The sequence below is a fragment of the Mastigoproctus giganteus genome, chromosome 2, assembly GCF_048544385.1.
Source record: "Mastigoproctus giganteus isolate SK-2022 chromosome 2, ASM4854438v1, whole genome shotgun sequence".
In the NCBI taxonomy this organism is placed as follows: Eukaryota; Metazoa; Arthropoda; class Arachnida; order Uropygi; family Thelyphonidae; genus Mastigoproctus; species Mastigoproctus giganteus.
Window position 1 is genome coordinate 242,373,617 of NC_143576.1, and position 13,532 is coordinate 242,387,148.

Genomic DNA, 13,532 nt, shown 5'->3' on the forward strand with positions numbered 1-13,532 from the left:
AACGGCATGCTAATGCCACTGGATCTAGATAAGTTGTGCAAATGGGCTGACAAGTGGCAACTGAAGTTTAGCATTGACAAATGAAAAGTACTGCATATGGGTAGCAGTAACCCAAGAGAAACATACCAACTGTGTGCTACTACACTCAGGGAAGTGGAGAGTGAAAAAAAGCTGGGGGTAATTGTGCAGTCAGATATGAAGTTCGCTGAGCAGTGCAGACGGATGCCAGAGCAAGTAATGTAGTCTTGTCAATGATATATTGTATAGGAATTTTGCTAGCAGGGGCAGGGAGGTGATTGTCCCATTGTACAAGACAATGGTCAGGCCACACCTTGAGTACTGGGTACAGATCTGGAGGCCTCATTTTAGGAAGGATGTAGAGTTGCTAGAACGAGTACAAAGAAGGGAAATAAGATTGGTTAGGCGAACAAAGGAGTGCGCTTACCAAGAAAGGCTTAAGTTCTGCAAATTGCAGCGCCTGGAAACTAAGCACATGCGAGGTGATCTAATTGGGGTGTATAAGGCCTTGAATGAGTTGAGCAAGCTCAATGCTAATGGATCTCTTCCTCTTGCTCAGTTTAAGAACCTGAGGGGGGGGGGGCATAGATTCAAATTGAGGAAAGACAGTTGTAGAATAGATGTGCCGAAGTTTGCCTTTAGCCAGCTGGTAGTTGATTGCTGGAACAGACCTCCATCTGTCGTTGTGGAAATTGATAACTTAAATAAATTTTAAAAATATTCTATTTATATTCCGGCACGACAACCAAGTCAGTAGAGTTTACAATAAATCGTCAATACAAATATTTATCGTATTTAGTAGTCATGGGCTTGAACCCCAGTCCACTCAAGGAACGCGTGCTATGCACTCCTGACCACTGGGATACATTAAGGGTAAACTACACAGAATGTGAGGAAGGAAGCATATAATTTATTTTTATTTTCTTATGTATTTGTTTATTTTTTCTAGTGCAGCAAAAGCCTATGGCTTCCTTCACTATATGGCGAATACCATTACTATTGTATTGTTGTGGAAGTTTATAGCTTAAGTAAATTTAAGGCTGAGCTGAACAGGCATTTGGTGTGAATGGATGAGTGAAATGGGAGTTTTTTAAATTTTTTATTTTGACTGATGCTGTATAAGCTTGCTTTCTTGTATTGTATGCCTCAAGGCCCTCAACTAATGCTATTGCTAAAATCTTATCGACGTCGCACATAATATTATTTCCAACAGATACGAATGCGAATGGAATGCTTTCATTAACAGACGTAGAGAACCTCCACTCCATCAGTAGTGAATCCGTCATCCAAAAAGTTCACCAATAATAAACTGTTAGTATAAGAATACGAGCTAAGAAAATAAATACGCAAGGCATATACACTACGAATTTGAAATTTTATTACAGCACTATCAGTGATATTTCACAATACTTTGTTCGTAGTAGTGAACTACAATATTAGTATGAGCGGCATCGATTTAATTGTATCTCATATTGTGACTAACTTCACAACGAGTTACCATGATTTTGCACTATCTCGAATAAATAACGCTTCAACAGTAGAGAAGACTATTGTTTCTTATTCTCGGAATACTGTAAAGGCGATACTGTAGTAATCCTATATAAATCGGACTAATATTACAGGACTAAGACACGTACATAATTGACAACCATTACGCCATAAATAAAATTAAAAATAAAATAGACAAGTTTCTTACAACGTTGCATAGCACAAAAGGGATTAATTTATATACCCTACAATCTATTGGTATTAAGAAAAAAACATTATGCCGTACATTTTTCGAACCATAAAACTTCATAAACAACTTCGACTTATCGTATCATACAGACATGTGTTGTGGCAGAGCCCAGGGGTTCTCCCATTAGCCAAGTATCATACAGACAGTCAGCATTTGCTAACCTTTCCTCTTACGTTGTTCAAATTATATCACCTCTCACAGTCTGCGCGTGTAGCACAGTGGTATAGTCACCGTCCTTCCTACACCGGGTGGAAAAGGCCCGGGTTCGAATCCCGTCGAGGAGGCGAGTAACTTTAATGGGCTTTTTTCATCAATAGAAGATCGCATCCTTAATTCACAGCCCCCTACAAACTATTCATTCTTTACGCGGATATCTCATAATTTCTATCAGGGAAACCATAGATATTCTCCTTTCAAAATTTAATGCCGTTCACCACAGATTTAAATGCACTCTTGAACTTGAGCAAAATAATAGTATAAATTTTTTGAACTTAAGACATTTTAAAGATAATGAATAAGCAAAACTTGTATTTACAGAAAAGATGATCATCCCGATAAAAATAGAATTATGCATGCTACAAATACAATCATCAATAAGAAAATAACTACAACGCCTACACACATAGGGAAATGTTTGCATTTTTATGTTAAAAAATCTGTTTTATACACACAGCACCTTTTCATAAAGAAAATACCCAAATAACCTAATTCATTACACCATATATGAAGTAAGAAATGGATTAAAAATATCGCAAATCTCCAGTGCTGGAGAATTGTGATATTAAAACTGTGGTAAGCTGTTGCTTCTTATTAGGGAATTCTCCAATTATAAACAGGGTTTGGGAAGACAGTTAGTGAGTCGACTTTCCCATTATAAAAGTATGTAGATGGTGTGGTCGATGATCGAACAATGTTTAGTGAATATTGCAAAGTTTAGCCATTATAATATTAATATCTTACTCAATGGACTACTATAATACTAATATCTTATGCAACGGACAGTCAGTTGGTAAGCAAGCAAAGTCCTGATAGGTATGGATTTCTGAAAAATATTTACACCTGATATCGGAGGATCTCGCGCCATATCTGGCCGAGAGTCGTATTTTGCCATGCTCAAAAATAGCAAGTAACCTTCTATTTTTGAGCACCTGATGTAAAACACGAATTTTAAATGAAAGACAAATCTTCACTAGGCATGAATCTGCTTATTTTTATTTATTTTTAAAATTTGTTATTATTTTTTTAACTACTCAACCTCCATAGCCGTTTTTTTAGTTCAGAGAACTATGGCTTCATAAGCATTTAGAATAAAACATACGTTTATACGAAGTTGTTTACTCGAAGACTGACTTTATTCATAACACCCTCCTTACTGGTCTAATAATCGTAAACCCTATTTATGGTTCGGCTAAAAATATCTATATACTTACTTAATTCATTACAACTGGTTGGCAATTTAGTAATTATAATAGTGAAAATCTAAATAAAAAATACCTTCAGTAAATTGATTAGCGTGTTCAAAATAAAATCGGTCTCCAAACTTCAAATTCCGAAATTGGCGGCTCACAAGGCATCCGACTGTAGGAGGTACCAGGCCCCTGGCGGCGCCATGTCTCTCGAAGGCAGCCCCAATGAAAACGTCGATATCTCGGACGTCACTGAAAAAAAAATGTTACTTTTATGTGAAATAATTCGGGTATCTTTGGGGACTCCTGAGACATACATTATCATCTTTACAATTAAGAAATTAAGCCAGATATTTTTTTTTTATAAAAGAGAAAATATAGCCTTTAATGTTGGGCTTCCTTTTGGTTGATGTTCTGTAATATTGTGTATTAAAACGAATTTCTTTTGTTATTGAAGTTTACTAATTTAATAATGGCGGACAAATATATTATATCGTGTGTATAGTCCACGAAAAATCTATTCAAAATGATGATGATTACATTGATGCTAAAGAAGATAGAGATATTATTTTGATTGTACTGTTTATAATGATCCTAAATAAATGCAGATGATTTATTTAAACCCTGGTATCGCTTTCCATGAAAAACCTTTCTCCATGCTCTGGGTTCTAGTCCCCTACGGGGTTTCACCCAAGGGACTGTTAGAGAGGTTAGACATGTTTTAAGCGACAAAATACTATAAGGCTGCAGTGTTAGTATATTATGTCTGTAACTGCTCGTATGTATTTTCGGTCGGATTTTTGCTTGATAAACCAGTTTCCCAAGGGGAAAAAAAACATGCAACTCTTGTCGGCGACTAATTAACGATGGAAATACAATACGGAGTGCATTTCAGCATGAGTTACTATTGACAATCTCCATCGCTCAAAAACAGCCAATAAATACTATCGGTGTGATACTGGCTTCAGAAACATAGGAAAAATGGTATATTCTACATAACAGCACAGCAGCATTGTAAATAGTCCCTTCTGTCTATTTACATTGCTGTGCTATGTAATTATTTCTTCCCCCCCCCCCTTCCTTTGCAGAATGTCTACAATATAAGATCCTTGACGAAAGCTTATCTTTTCACATTAGAAAGCATTACAGATCCACCTCAAAGTCCTGCAGTTTGTTACATGTTCCAGAAGATATTTTCTGAAGTTTAAGTCCATCGTTACAAGCTGTTCACTAAAAAGAATGCTAAGAAAATTATGATTTCACATAATATAGTTTGTTTAGTGGTATGGTGCGCTGATAAATCGAAATGGAGATTTCTGAAAATCTAACCAGTTCAACCTATTATGGTCGGACATGCAATTTTCTGGGCATTCTATTCAGGCGACAAGGAATGCCCATAGATTTCTCATATATTTGCTTGTAGAATTAGAGAGGTCGTAATCCAACTGCATATGACAATTGTAAGACTGCAATGGAGTACTGTATCCAAGGACGGCCACTGCACATAACTTTAACTTTTTTGGTCAGTGCAGGAAAACTGGATGGCTTTCTTGTACTATGTGCCTTATTGTATAGAATGTAATCTAATCTGGAACATTAGTTTAAGTCTACAAATTATTCTCATTTATTATCATAATTTTTTGCTGTTTTATTTATTTTTTGGCTATTTATTAACCTGTTTTTCTGGGTTTTCGTCCAGAAATATAGGCAAACCAACCATAGAACACATACATTTTACAGACACAATACACATGGATGGATGAGTTCGTTTCCTCGGGAAACTAGTACGAAGCATTTATCGTTCATTGGAGAAAATAAATACTCTTTATTGTACAACGACGAGAAAAATTAACACTAATTTGTGAAGCCCTTTACAGCCAGAAGGCTTGCCTAAGAGGATGGATTGTATCATAGTCGCCAAATGAGGCCCTATACACTATTGAAGTGACGCAAATGTGAAACCAACGTGTGTTCTTCCGATACTTTTTGTAGGGTAGTGTATATACATACCAAGGCTCCTAAACGTTTTCTTAGCACACAAAAGATTTATCATATCACTTATAAGGAGTACGGATGTTTTTAAAACAGTACTAACTTCGATAACCACTTAGGGAATACGGTGCGCTACCATTAATATCCGGACACCCTCTGTTCATAGTTGGCAACATTCTTTTCAAGCACCACGTTTCAGACACAATCACAACCATAAATACGCTCGTAGTCCTTCGAGGACACAATAATGTAATAGTCAACGAAAGACTCCACGATGGACGTCCTTAATGGACTTCCAGCACGGTTAGATTATCGTGTTCCACATGAGGAATTAGTCTGACGTTTCAACGGCACTGAAGATCCCTGGTCGACGATTGGAGATGTGATCTGAAAATGGATGTGGATTGGTGGTTTTAACGTCCACAACTCCAGCTGGCTTCCGGTTTCTAGTCACACTGACCCAGCTGGTCGAGATGTTAAGGCTTTGGCAATTACTAATGACCTTGCACAGATTGTTCATTTACCTACAAGAATACCGAACAATCCTAACCATACAGCTAACATGCTTGATCTTTTTCTCACAAACAACCCTTCTAAGTACACGGTCGAAGTGAGTGGTTCTTTAGGCTCCTCAGATCACAACTTGGTGATTGTCTCTTCTTCAATGGAGCCGTTATCTCATGGCTATTCCCAACTTCGTATTGTTTGGCATTACAAGAATGCAAAATGGGATGACCTGCGAGATTTCTTTTCTTCTTTCCCTTGGTTGCATTATTGTTTCAAAACTTCTGATGTCAACATTTGCTTCGATAGTGTCAGTGAAATTATTCTTGTAGGAATGGAATCTTTTATTCCACACTCCACATTAAAATCTCGTCCTTTATCTACACCTTGGTTTTCCAATAAATGTGCTAAGGCTGTTCAAGAGAAGAACGTTGCATATCGTAATTGGCATGTTTCCAATTCTTCAGTTTCATTTTCTGCCTACACCAAAGCTCGCAACAATTGTAAAGTAGTTATTAATCAGTCCAAACTAGATTTTGAACAGGCTAAGAGTAGAAAACTTGCTTCTTGCCCTAATGGTAGCCGAGCATTCTGGTCTCTTGCCAAAGCTATTTGCCGCAACTTTTGCCCATCTCTGCTCCCACCTCTGTCAGCACTGGATAGTTCTGTTGTTACTTTAGCCAACGATAAAGCTGACCTGCTAGCATCCCATTTTTCTTCCAACTCATGTATTAATGATCTTGGTAAAACACCTCCCACCATTCCCAATACACTCTATTCTATGGTCTTCCTATGGTTCCTATGGTCTAAAAGGATGTCAAGAGGATTTTGACGAATCTAAGAAAGCTCCAGGTCCTGATAGTATTTCTCCACTTGTTCTCAAAACCTGTGCTCCTGAACTTATTCCTGTTCTTTGCCACCTTTTTTCACTTTTTTATTCCAAAGGTGTTTTTCCTTCTACTTGGAAATTTGCTCATATCCAGCCAGTTCCTAAAAGGGTGACAAATCCTTCCCATCCAATTATCGTCCCATTACAATTACTTCTACTCTTTCTAAAGGAATGGAGAAATCGATTAACCGCCAACTCTTAAACAACCTAGAAACCGTCCGTCTGATCAACGATCGCCAGTATGGATTCCGTCAATGTCGATTCACTGGTGATATTCTGACTTCTGTTACCCATTTATGGACAAATTCAATGGAAAAGTTCGGTGAAACACAAGCAATTGCTCTTGACATCTCAAAGGCTTTCGATCGTGTGTGGCATAAAAGTCTTCTAAACAAGTTTCCATCTTATGGTTTTCCAACTGTTTTTGTAATTGGTTATCCAGTTTTCTCTCTGATCGCTCACTGAGGGTAATGGTAGATGGCTCTCTGTCTTCTAACCTCTCCACTATTGCTGGTGTCCCCCAAGGTTCAATTCTTTCCCCCACTCTTTTTTTCTCTTGTATATTAATGACGTTCTTCCATTAACTGTAAATCCTATCCATAGTTTTGCCGATGATAGCACATTGCATTTCACTTTCCATTTTGAGAAACCTTGCCCTGCTCAATCGGCTTCAACTTCTCGAATATCAACTACCAGTTCCTTAAATGCCGATCTACATGTAATTGTCCAATGGGGCAAAGACAACTTAAGTTGATTTCAATCCTTCTAAAACTTAGTCTTGTCTTATATCTCGCAAAAAGAATTCTTCTGCTCTTTTGCTTATCCTTGTTGACACTCCGATTTCTAGGCAAGTTGATATATCTCTTTTGGGGATTACCCTGACTTCTAATCTCTCTTGGCACAAGCACATTATAGATATTTGATTTTCTCTTTCTCTCTCGGCGTTACTTTTCTTCCAAACATCTGTTCACTCTGTACAAATCGAAATCTGCACTGCCATGGAATATTGTTCCCACATCTGGGATGGTGCTCCCAAAACCTCTCTCGGGCGTCTAGATTCCATTCAGAAGAGGGCAGTTAGGTTAATCAATGTCTCCACTCGTTGTCTTATAGATGTACTGTTTCTGCTGCATGCCTCTTCTACAGATACTTCCATGGGCACTGTTCTTCTGAATTTGCTTCTATAATTCCCGCTCTCTCTTTCAAAACAGTCCGATCACGTCCCGCCACCAGCCAACGTCCATTTGCTGTCCAACTTAAAACTCACAGAACCAACTTTTCATCTTCCTCGTTTATTCATTCAACTGCCGTTTTCTGGAACAGCCTTCCTTCGTATGTCTTTCCTGACAATTACAGTCTACAGAAGTTCAAGTATAATGTCAACAAATGTCTTCTATCGTTTTCTCGACCTCCAACCCAAACACGGTACAAAGTACTATAGTTTGTAATACCTCTCTTGTTTGGGGCTTTCATAAAAAAAAAAAAAAACCGGACTGTTTTGAGGATATGGGCATCGAAAAGTTGGATTGGCCAGTCCAGTCCTCAACTCATTCCTATAGAGAGCACCTGGGAAATATTTTCAAAACAACTGGTGGAGAGTGCTCCACGCAGACTAGACGCTGCCATAAAGGCTAAAACACTTCAGCACGCATTATTAGTTTTCCTACAAAAAAAAGTTATTTCTATGTGTGTGGATGTCCGGATATTACTGGTAGAGCAGTGTATATGGCGATAGCACTTCTTTGGATGCATCTAGATTTCATGAAATATTACTGCTTTTTTTTTGAAGGGTGATACAAGCGAGCAAAAGCCAAAATTACTCAGTTTAAGACATGGTGATACAGATTAGTTCGATTATAGAAAAATGTGTTGCATGAGCCTATCCTAAAAATATAATATTTATATTTTAAAAATACATTTTGGAGAATGAATGATGCGAAAATCAGAGCCTAGGTTTTGCAGAGGAACGCACTTGAATTCTCGTTAAACTAAATTTAAGAAAAGGTGAGTTCTTAAAATGGTCGCTATCGGTATTAGAACAGAATATTTTGGTTATATTGTTAACAAGTGCAAGATTCCTGAAAAATATGCTTCAGTGAATCACTGAGGATGCATTTCCTGCATTGTTATTTAAACTTTTTTTCATTAGTCCTGGGTATGCCAGTGATTAATGTGGTGAAATGTTTCATCAAGAGATATCTGAAAACGAACAGCGGTACGAGGGAGGATGGAATCCCGGATTAAGTCACCTCTAGATGTCAGACATAAGAGGAACAATGAAAAAATGATAATTTGTTACATTATTTATTGCACCACTCTGCATGGTTTTCGATGTCTGCAAACTAATAACTGTTTTTAACTCATGTTTTTACGCTAATAACAGAAATATTATATTCGTTTTTTAATGTCACGTACTGCTTTTCACAAATCACTTAAGTTGATGTCATGAGTTGTAGTATTGATGTATCAAGTTAGGAGTAAATTCGGGAATTTGTAAACTAAATCTTCACATGTTAGCAACATTGCCTTCCATCTTTTGTTTTTTAAACTCAAGAACTCCATGTAACTGTATTAATCAATGTGAGCTGAGTTTATTGTGTCAAACTTGTACTGAAAAGTGAGTAAAGTATCTTTATGCAAGTGTTTGAACAAACCGAACTTATTTTGTTACAGAATTTGTAAAAAAAATTGTATCGTGCTTATTTAGGAGTGAAACTCGATGACCAAGATAACCAATGGGCTCCATATAAAGTTTGCCGAACCTGTGTTGAGGCATTGAGATTGTGGGAAAATAGTAAAAAGAAGGCTGCGCCATTTGTAATTCCCATGATTTAGTGGGAGCCTGCAAACAACTGTGATGACTATTACTTTTTCTTAGTTAATATAGTGGAATACAATGCAAAGAATATGAAGAGTATTGTATTCTGATATTTCGTCTGCCATCAGACCGGTCCCACATGGAGATAACCTCTGTGCTTCTTAACAGGAGAGATTGCTTCTAACAGTGCGAACAGCAAATTCTAAATGGGAAGAATTCAAGGAAGTATCTTGGAAGCTACTAGGCTTTTTGTTCCAACTAAGAAATACTGTAATAGGTTTAGGCCCAAATGGATGCCAGATGAATTAATTAGACTCGTGGCAGAGACGAAAAATGCATGGGATGCATATAAATTATCAGGCGACACAGAAGCCTATTGTAGATATAAGCTAAGTCTCTAATCAAGTCACAAAGGAGGTTAGGCAAGCGAAGACAGATTATGAGAAATCTTTGGAAAATGATGCAAAGAAATACAGCAAAGACTTCTTTACTTATATAAACTCTAAAAGGAAAGGGATGAATCAGATTGGTCCACTTGATATCAGTGTTTTGACTGTAGATGAACATTCTCAGATAGCTGCCAAAATAAATGAGTATTTTGCATCTGTATTCACACGTGACGAGTTATTCAAGGAAGAGCGGGCGAGATGTTTATCAAACTCTAACAGGGAGTTAAATGATTTTGTAATAACTGAGAGCAAAGTGGAGAAGAAACTGTTGAAGTTAAACATAAGAAGAGCACCTGGGGTCGATGGGATCTGTTCAGTTATTAGTATTAGTAACGGCCGCATGGTGCAAGAAAGCCCATGGCTTATGCTGCACCAGCCAAAAAAAAAAAAAATCCGAACAAAACAATGATAAAAATAAATAAATAAATAAAATAAACTAAATAATAATAATTAATAAATAAAAAAAAAAATAAAATAAAAAATAAATAAAAAGGAAATTAAACCTATCATCCTATGCGCTTCCCTTACCCGAAAGTACTATCCAGATGACCTTTGAATTTCCCCAAACTGTCGGCCTCTACCACCCATGAAGGCAACTTATTCCAGTAATTTATAACTCGCTGGCTAAAATAAAACTTCCTGCAGTCCAATCTAAACATTTCCCCCCCCGTAACTTGAATTTATGTCCCCTAGTTCTAGCATCATTTATAATCTTGAAAATTTTGTCCTCATTCATTTTACTGATGCCTCTCAGAGCCTTAAACACCTCAATCAAATCTCCTCTAAGGTGTCTAGTTTCCAAACTCTGCAACCCACATATTCGAAGTCTTTCTTCATAAGGACGCCCTTTTGCTGATCTCACCAGGCGAGTTACCCTTCTTTGCACCCTTTCAAGAAGCTCGATGTCTTTCTTTAGGTGCGGTCTCCATACTTGAACACAGTATTCCAAGTGTGGTCTAACATAAGCCTTATATAATGGGATTATCACGTCCCTATCTCTACTTGCAAAAGTTCGATAGGACACCATGGGCCTTCCTTGCAACCTGTTTACAATGCTCAGAGAATTTCATGTCTAACCGTATCGTAACACCAAAGTCCCTTTCCTCCAGTACTGGGTTTAGTTGACTCCACCAAGTGAATAAGTTTTTTTGGGATTACTGTTTCCCAGGTGTAATACCTTACACTTTGTTGGATTAAAGCACAGCTGCCATTTTTCTGACCATTCCTGAAGTCTATCTAGGTCTCTCTGAAGGAGCTCAGCTTGACAGTGATCATTAACTACTCTACCAATTTTAACATCATCTGCAAATTTAGACATCACGCCCTCTATCCCTTCATCAATGTCGTTTATGAAAATTAAAAACAACAGTGGTCCTAATACTGATCCTTGGGGAACCCCACTTCTTACATCAACCCAATCTGAGGAATAGCCATTTATCACAACTCTCTGCCACCTGCCCTGAAGCCATCCTTCTATCCATCTAAGGATTTTCCCAGTGATTCCAACCTGTTCCAGCTTATAAAGCAACCGCTCATGTGGGACTGAGTCAAAAGCTTTGCTGAAATCTAAATAAACAATGTCGAAATTATTCCCTAAATCCAGCTCGTGAGTGACCCTTTCGAAATAGCGAACCAGATTTGTTAAACATGATTTTCCCTTTACAAAACCATGCTGAGTATCCTTGAGAATTTCAATTCGATCCAAATGATCCTGAATTCCACCCTTGATCATTGCCTCCATGATTTTCCCTACTACTGAAGTCAGACTGACAGGTCGATAATTTCCAACTTCACTTTTAGAGCCACCCTTATGTATGGGAGATACATTTGCACTTTTCCAATCCAGAGGAATCTCCCCAGAGTCTAGTGATGCCCGCATAATTAGCCTCAATGGTTCAATGCACTCGCTTGCCGCCTCTCTTAAGATTATAGGGTATATTCCATCAACTCCAGGAGCCTTACTTGTCTGTAGGCTCGAAAGTTTTTTCATTAAATAATCTTGCGAAATTTCAATATCATTAATTACATATTTTTTAACTTCGCTCCCACAATTTCCCATTGCCACAAAAGGCTTTTCATTTGTAAATATCGATGCAAAATAACTGTTGTGTTCATCTGCAACGGCAGCTGGTGTATTTATTACTATCCCCTTTCCCTTACGTAAAGGTCCGATCTGGTTTGTCCTGCTCTTCTTGGCATTTATATATGTGAAGAATTCTTCATCCCCCCTCTTTGCTCTGTTTGCTAGTGATTTCTCATAAACTGCCTTTGCTTTCGAACCTTTTCTGTGGCTCTATTACACATCACCTTGTAGCTGTTATAGGCTTCAGTACTTTTTATTGCTCTGTAACCTTTCCATGCCACCTTTTTCTGCTCAAGTAATGTGGCAACTTCACTGTTCATCCAACTTGGAACCCTTCTCGTGGAGTATTTTTTTAATGGTATATACGCATTCAAGGCATCTGTGATTAATGTTTTAAAAGCGTACCACAGTTCAATTGTATTCATTCTCTGCGCGATATCTACCCAGTTAATAGAGGCCATGTAGTACCTTAAGGCATCGTAATTTCCTTTTCTGAAATTAAAACCCATTCCTTTGCCTTTTACTTCTGCTACCTCTCTCGTCATCATCCACCGTAGAACTCCGTGATCACTTCCTGCTACTGGTTCCTCTACTGTCAGCCCGGTTATGTCATCTGATTCATGGGTGATGATGAGGTCTAGGATATTCTTTTCTCTAGTACTTTCCCTGACATGTTGATACAAATAACAGTCATCTAGTTGATTTAAAAATTTTGTTCCCGATGTCGAGTTTCCTTCCCATTTACTCCAATCAATTAGAGGCAAATTGAAATCACCCATAATAAGGCATTGACGCTTACTTGCCCATTCCATTTGCATGTAGAGGCTTTTGTCATAATCTTCACAATCACCTGGTCTGTAGATTACTCCTACTCGCATTATACCTTTGTTTCCAACTATCTCACACCATACAGACTCTATACTAGCATGTGAAATGTCTGAATCCGGGAAAGCTATCGTCGCACTGAGGCTGCTTCTGATAAGAAGCATTACCCCACCACCCCTTCTATCTAACCTATCCTTCCTAAATACATTATACAAGCCGTACTGAAACTCATCATCCCCAATTTCCGGGTGGCACCACGTCTCTGTAAGCCCTATTATGTCCGCGTTACTTGTTTTAACCAGCAGTTCGAATTCGCTCATTTTATTGACGACACTTCTAACGTTACTGTATAAACAATTAAGATTTACTGTTCTTGTGTATTTAACAACCCTAACACAACCCTTGAAGTTTTTTAGGCTCTCCTCCCTGATATTAGCTACCCGCTCACATAAAACGTCTTTGCCCTCAGAACATCTAGATAATACGTCCAGTTGGGGTAACAGATAAGAACTCTTAAGGTATGTGCAAGAGTTACATTGACCAATATTATCAGATACACGCGTGTCAGTATTACCCACATCCCCCCTAACTAGCAGTTTCCCTGAACCTTTAAGGTATCCTCAATAATACTGGCAGAAACTGGCAAAGTGTATCCTGTCTCTACAAAACAAATTCCTTCTACCTACAAGTGTGGGCCATGCTGATAGAAATTTACCCCCTAAAGCCTTGCAAATTCCTTGAAGTCTTGAGTTAATCCACAAGGCTCTTAACATATAATCCCTCCTATCGTGTCTGGGCAGAATTGCAGAC

At 38.0% G+C, this 13,532-nt stretch overlaps 1 protein-coding gene across 3 annotated transcripts in view; it reads right to left on the minus strand.

The window, feature by feature from the left end:
- LOC150090315 (immunomodulatory peroxidase-like) overlaps positions 1 to 13,532 on the minus strand; it is a 196,393-nt gene that overhangs the window by 25,195 nt on the left and 157,666 nt on the right. For all 3 annotated transcript variants that reach the window (XM_090389799.1, XM_090389798.1, XM_090389797.1), the window contains exon 12: positions 3,251 to 3,414. In XM_090389799.1, coding sequence (XP_090245925.1) covers positions 3,251 to 3,414 — 164 coding nt within the window. The remainder of the gene's footprint in view (positions 1 to 3,250; positions 3,415 to 13,532) is intronic.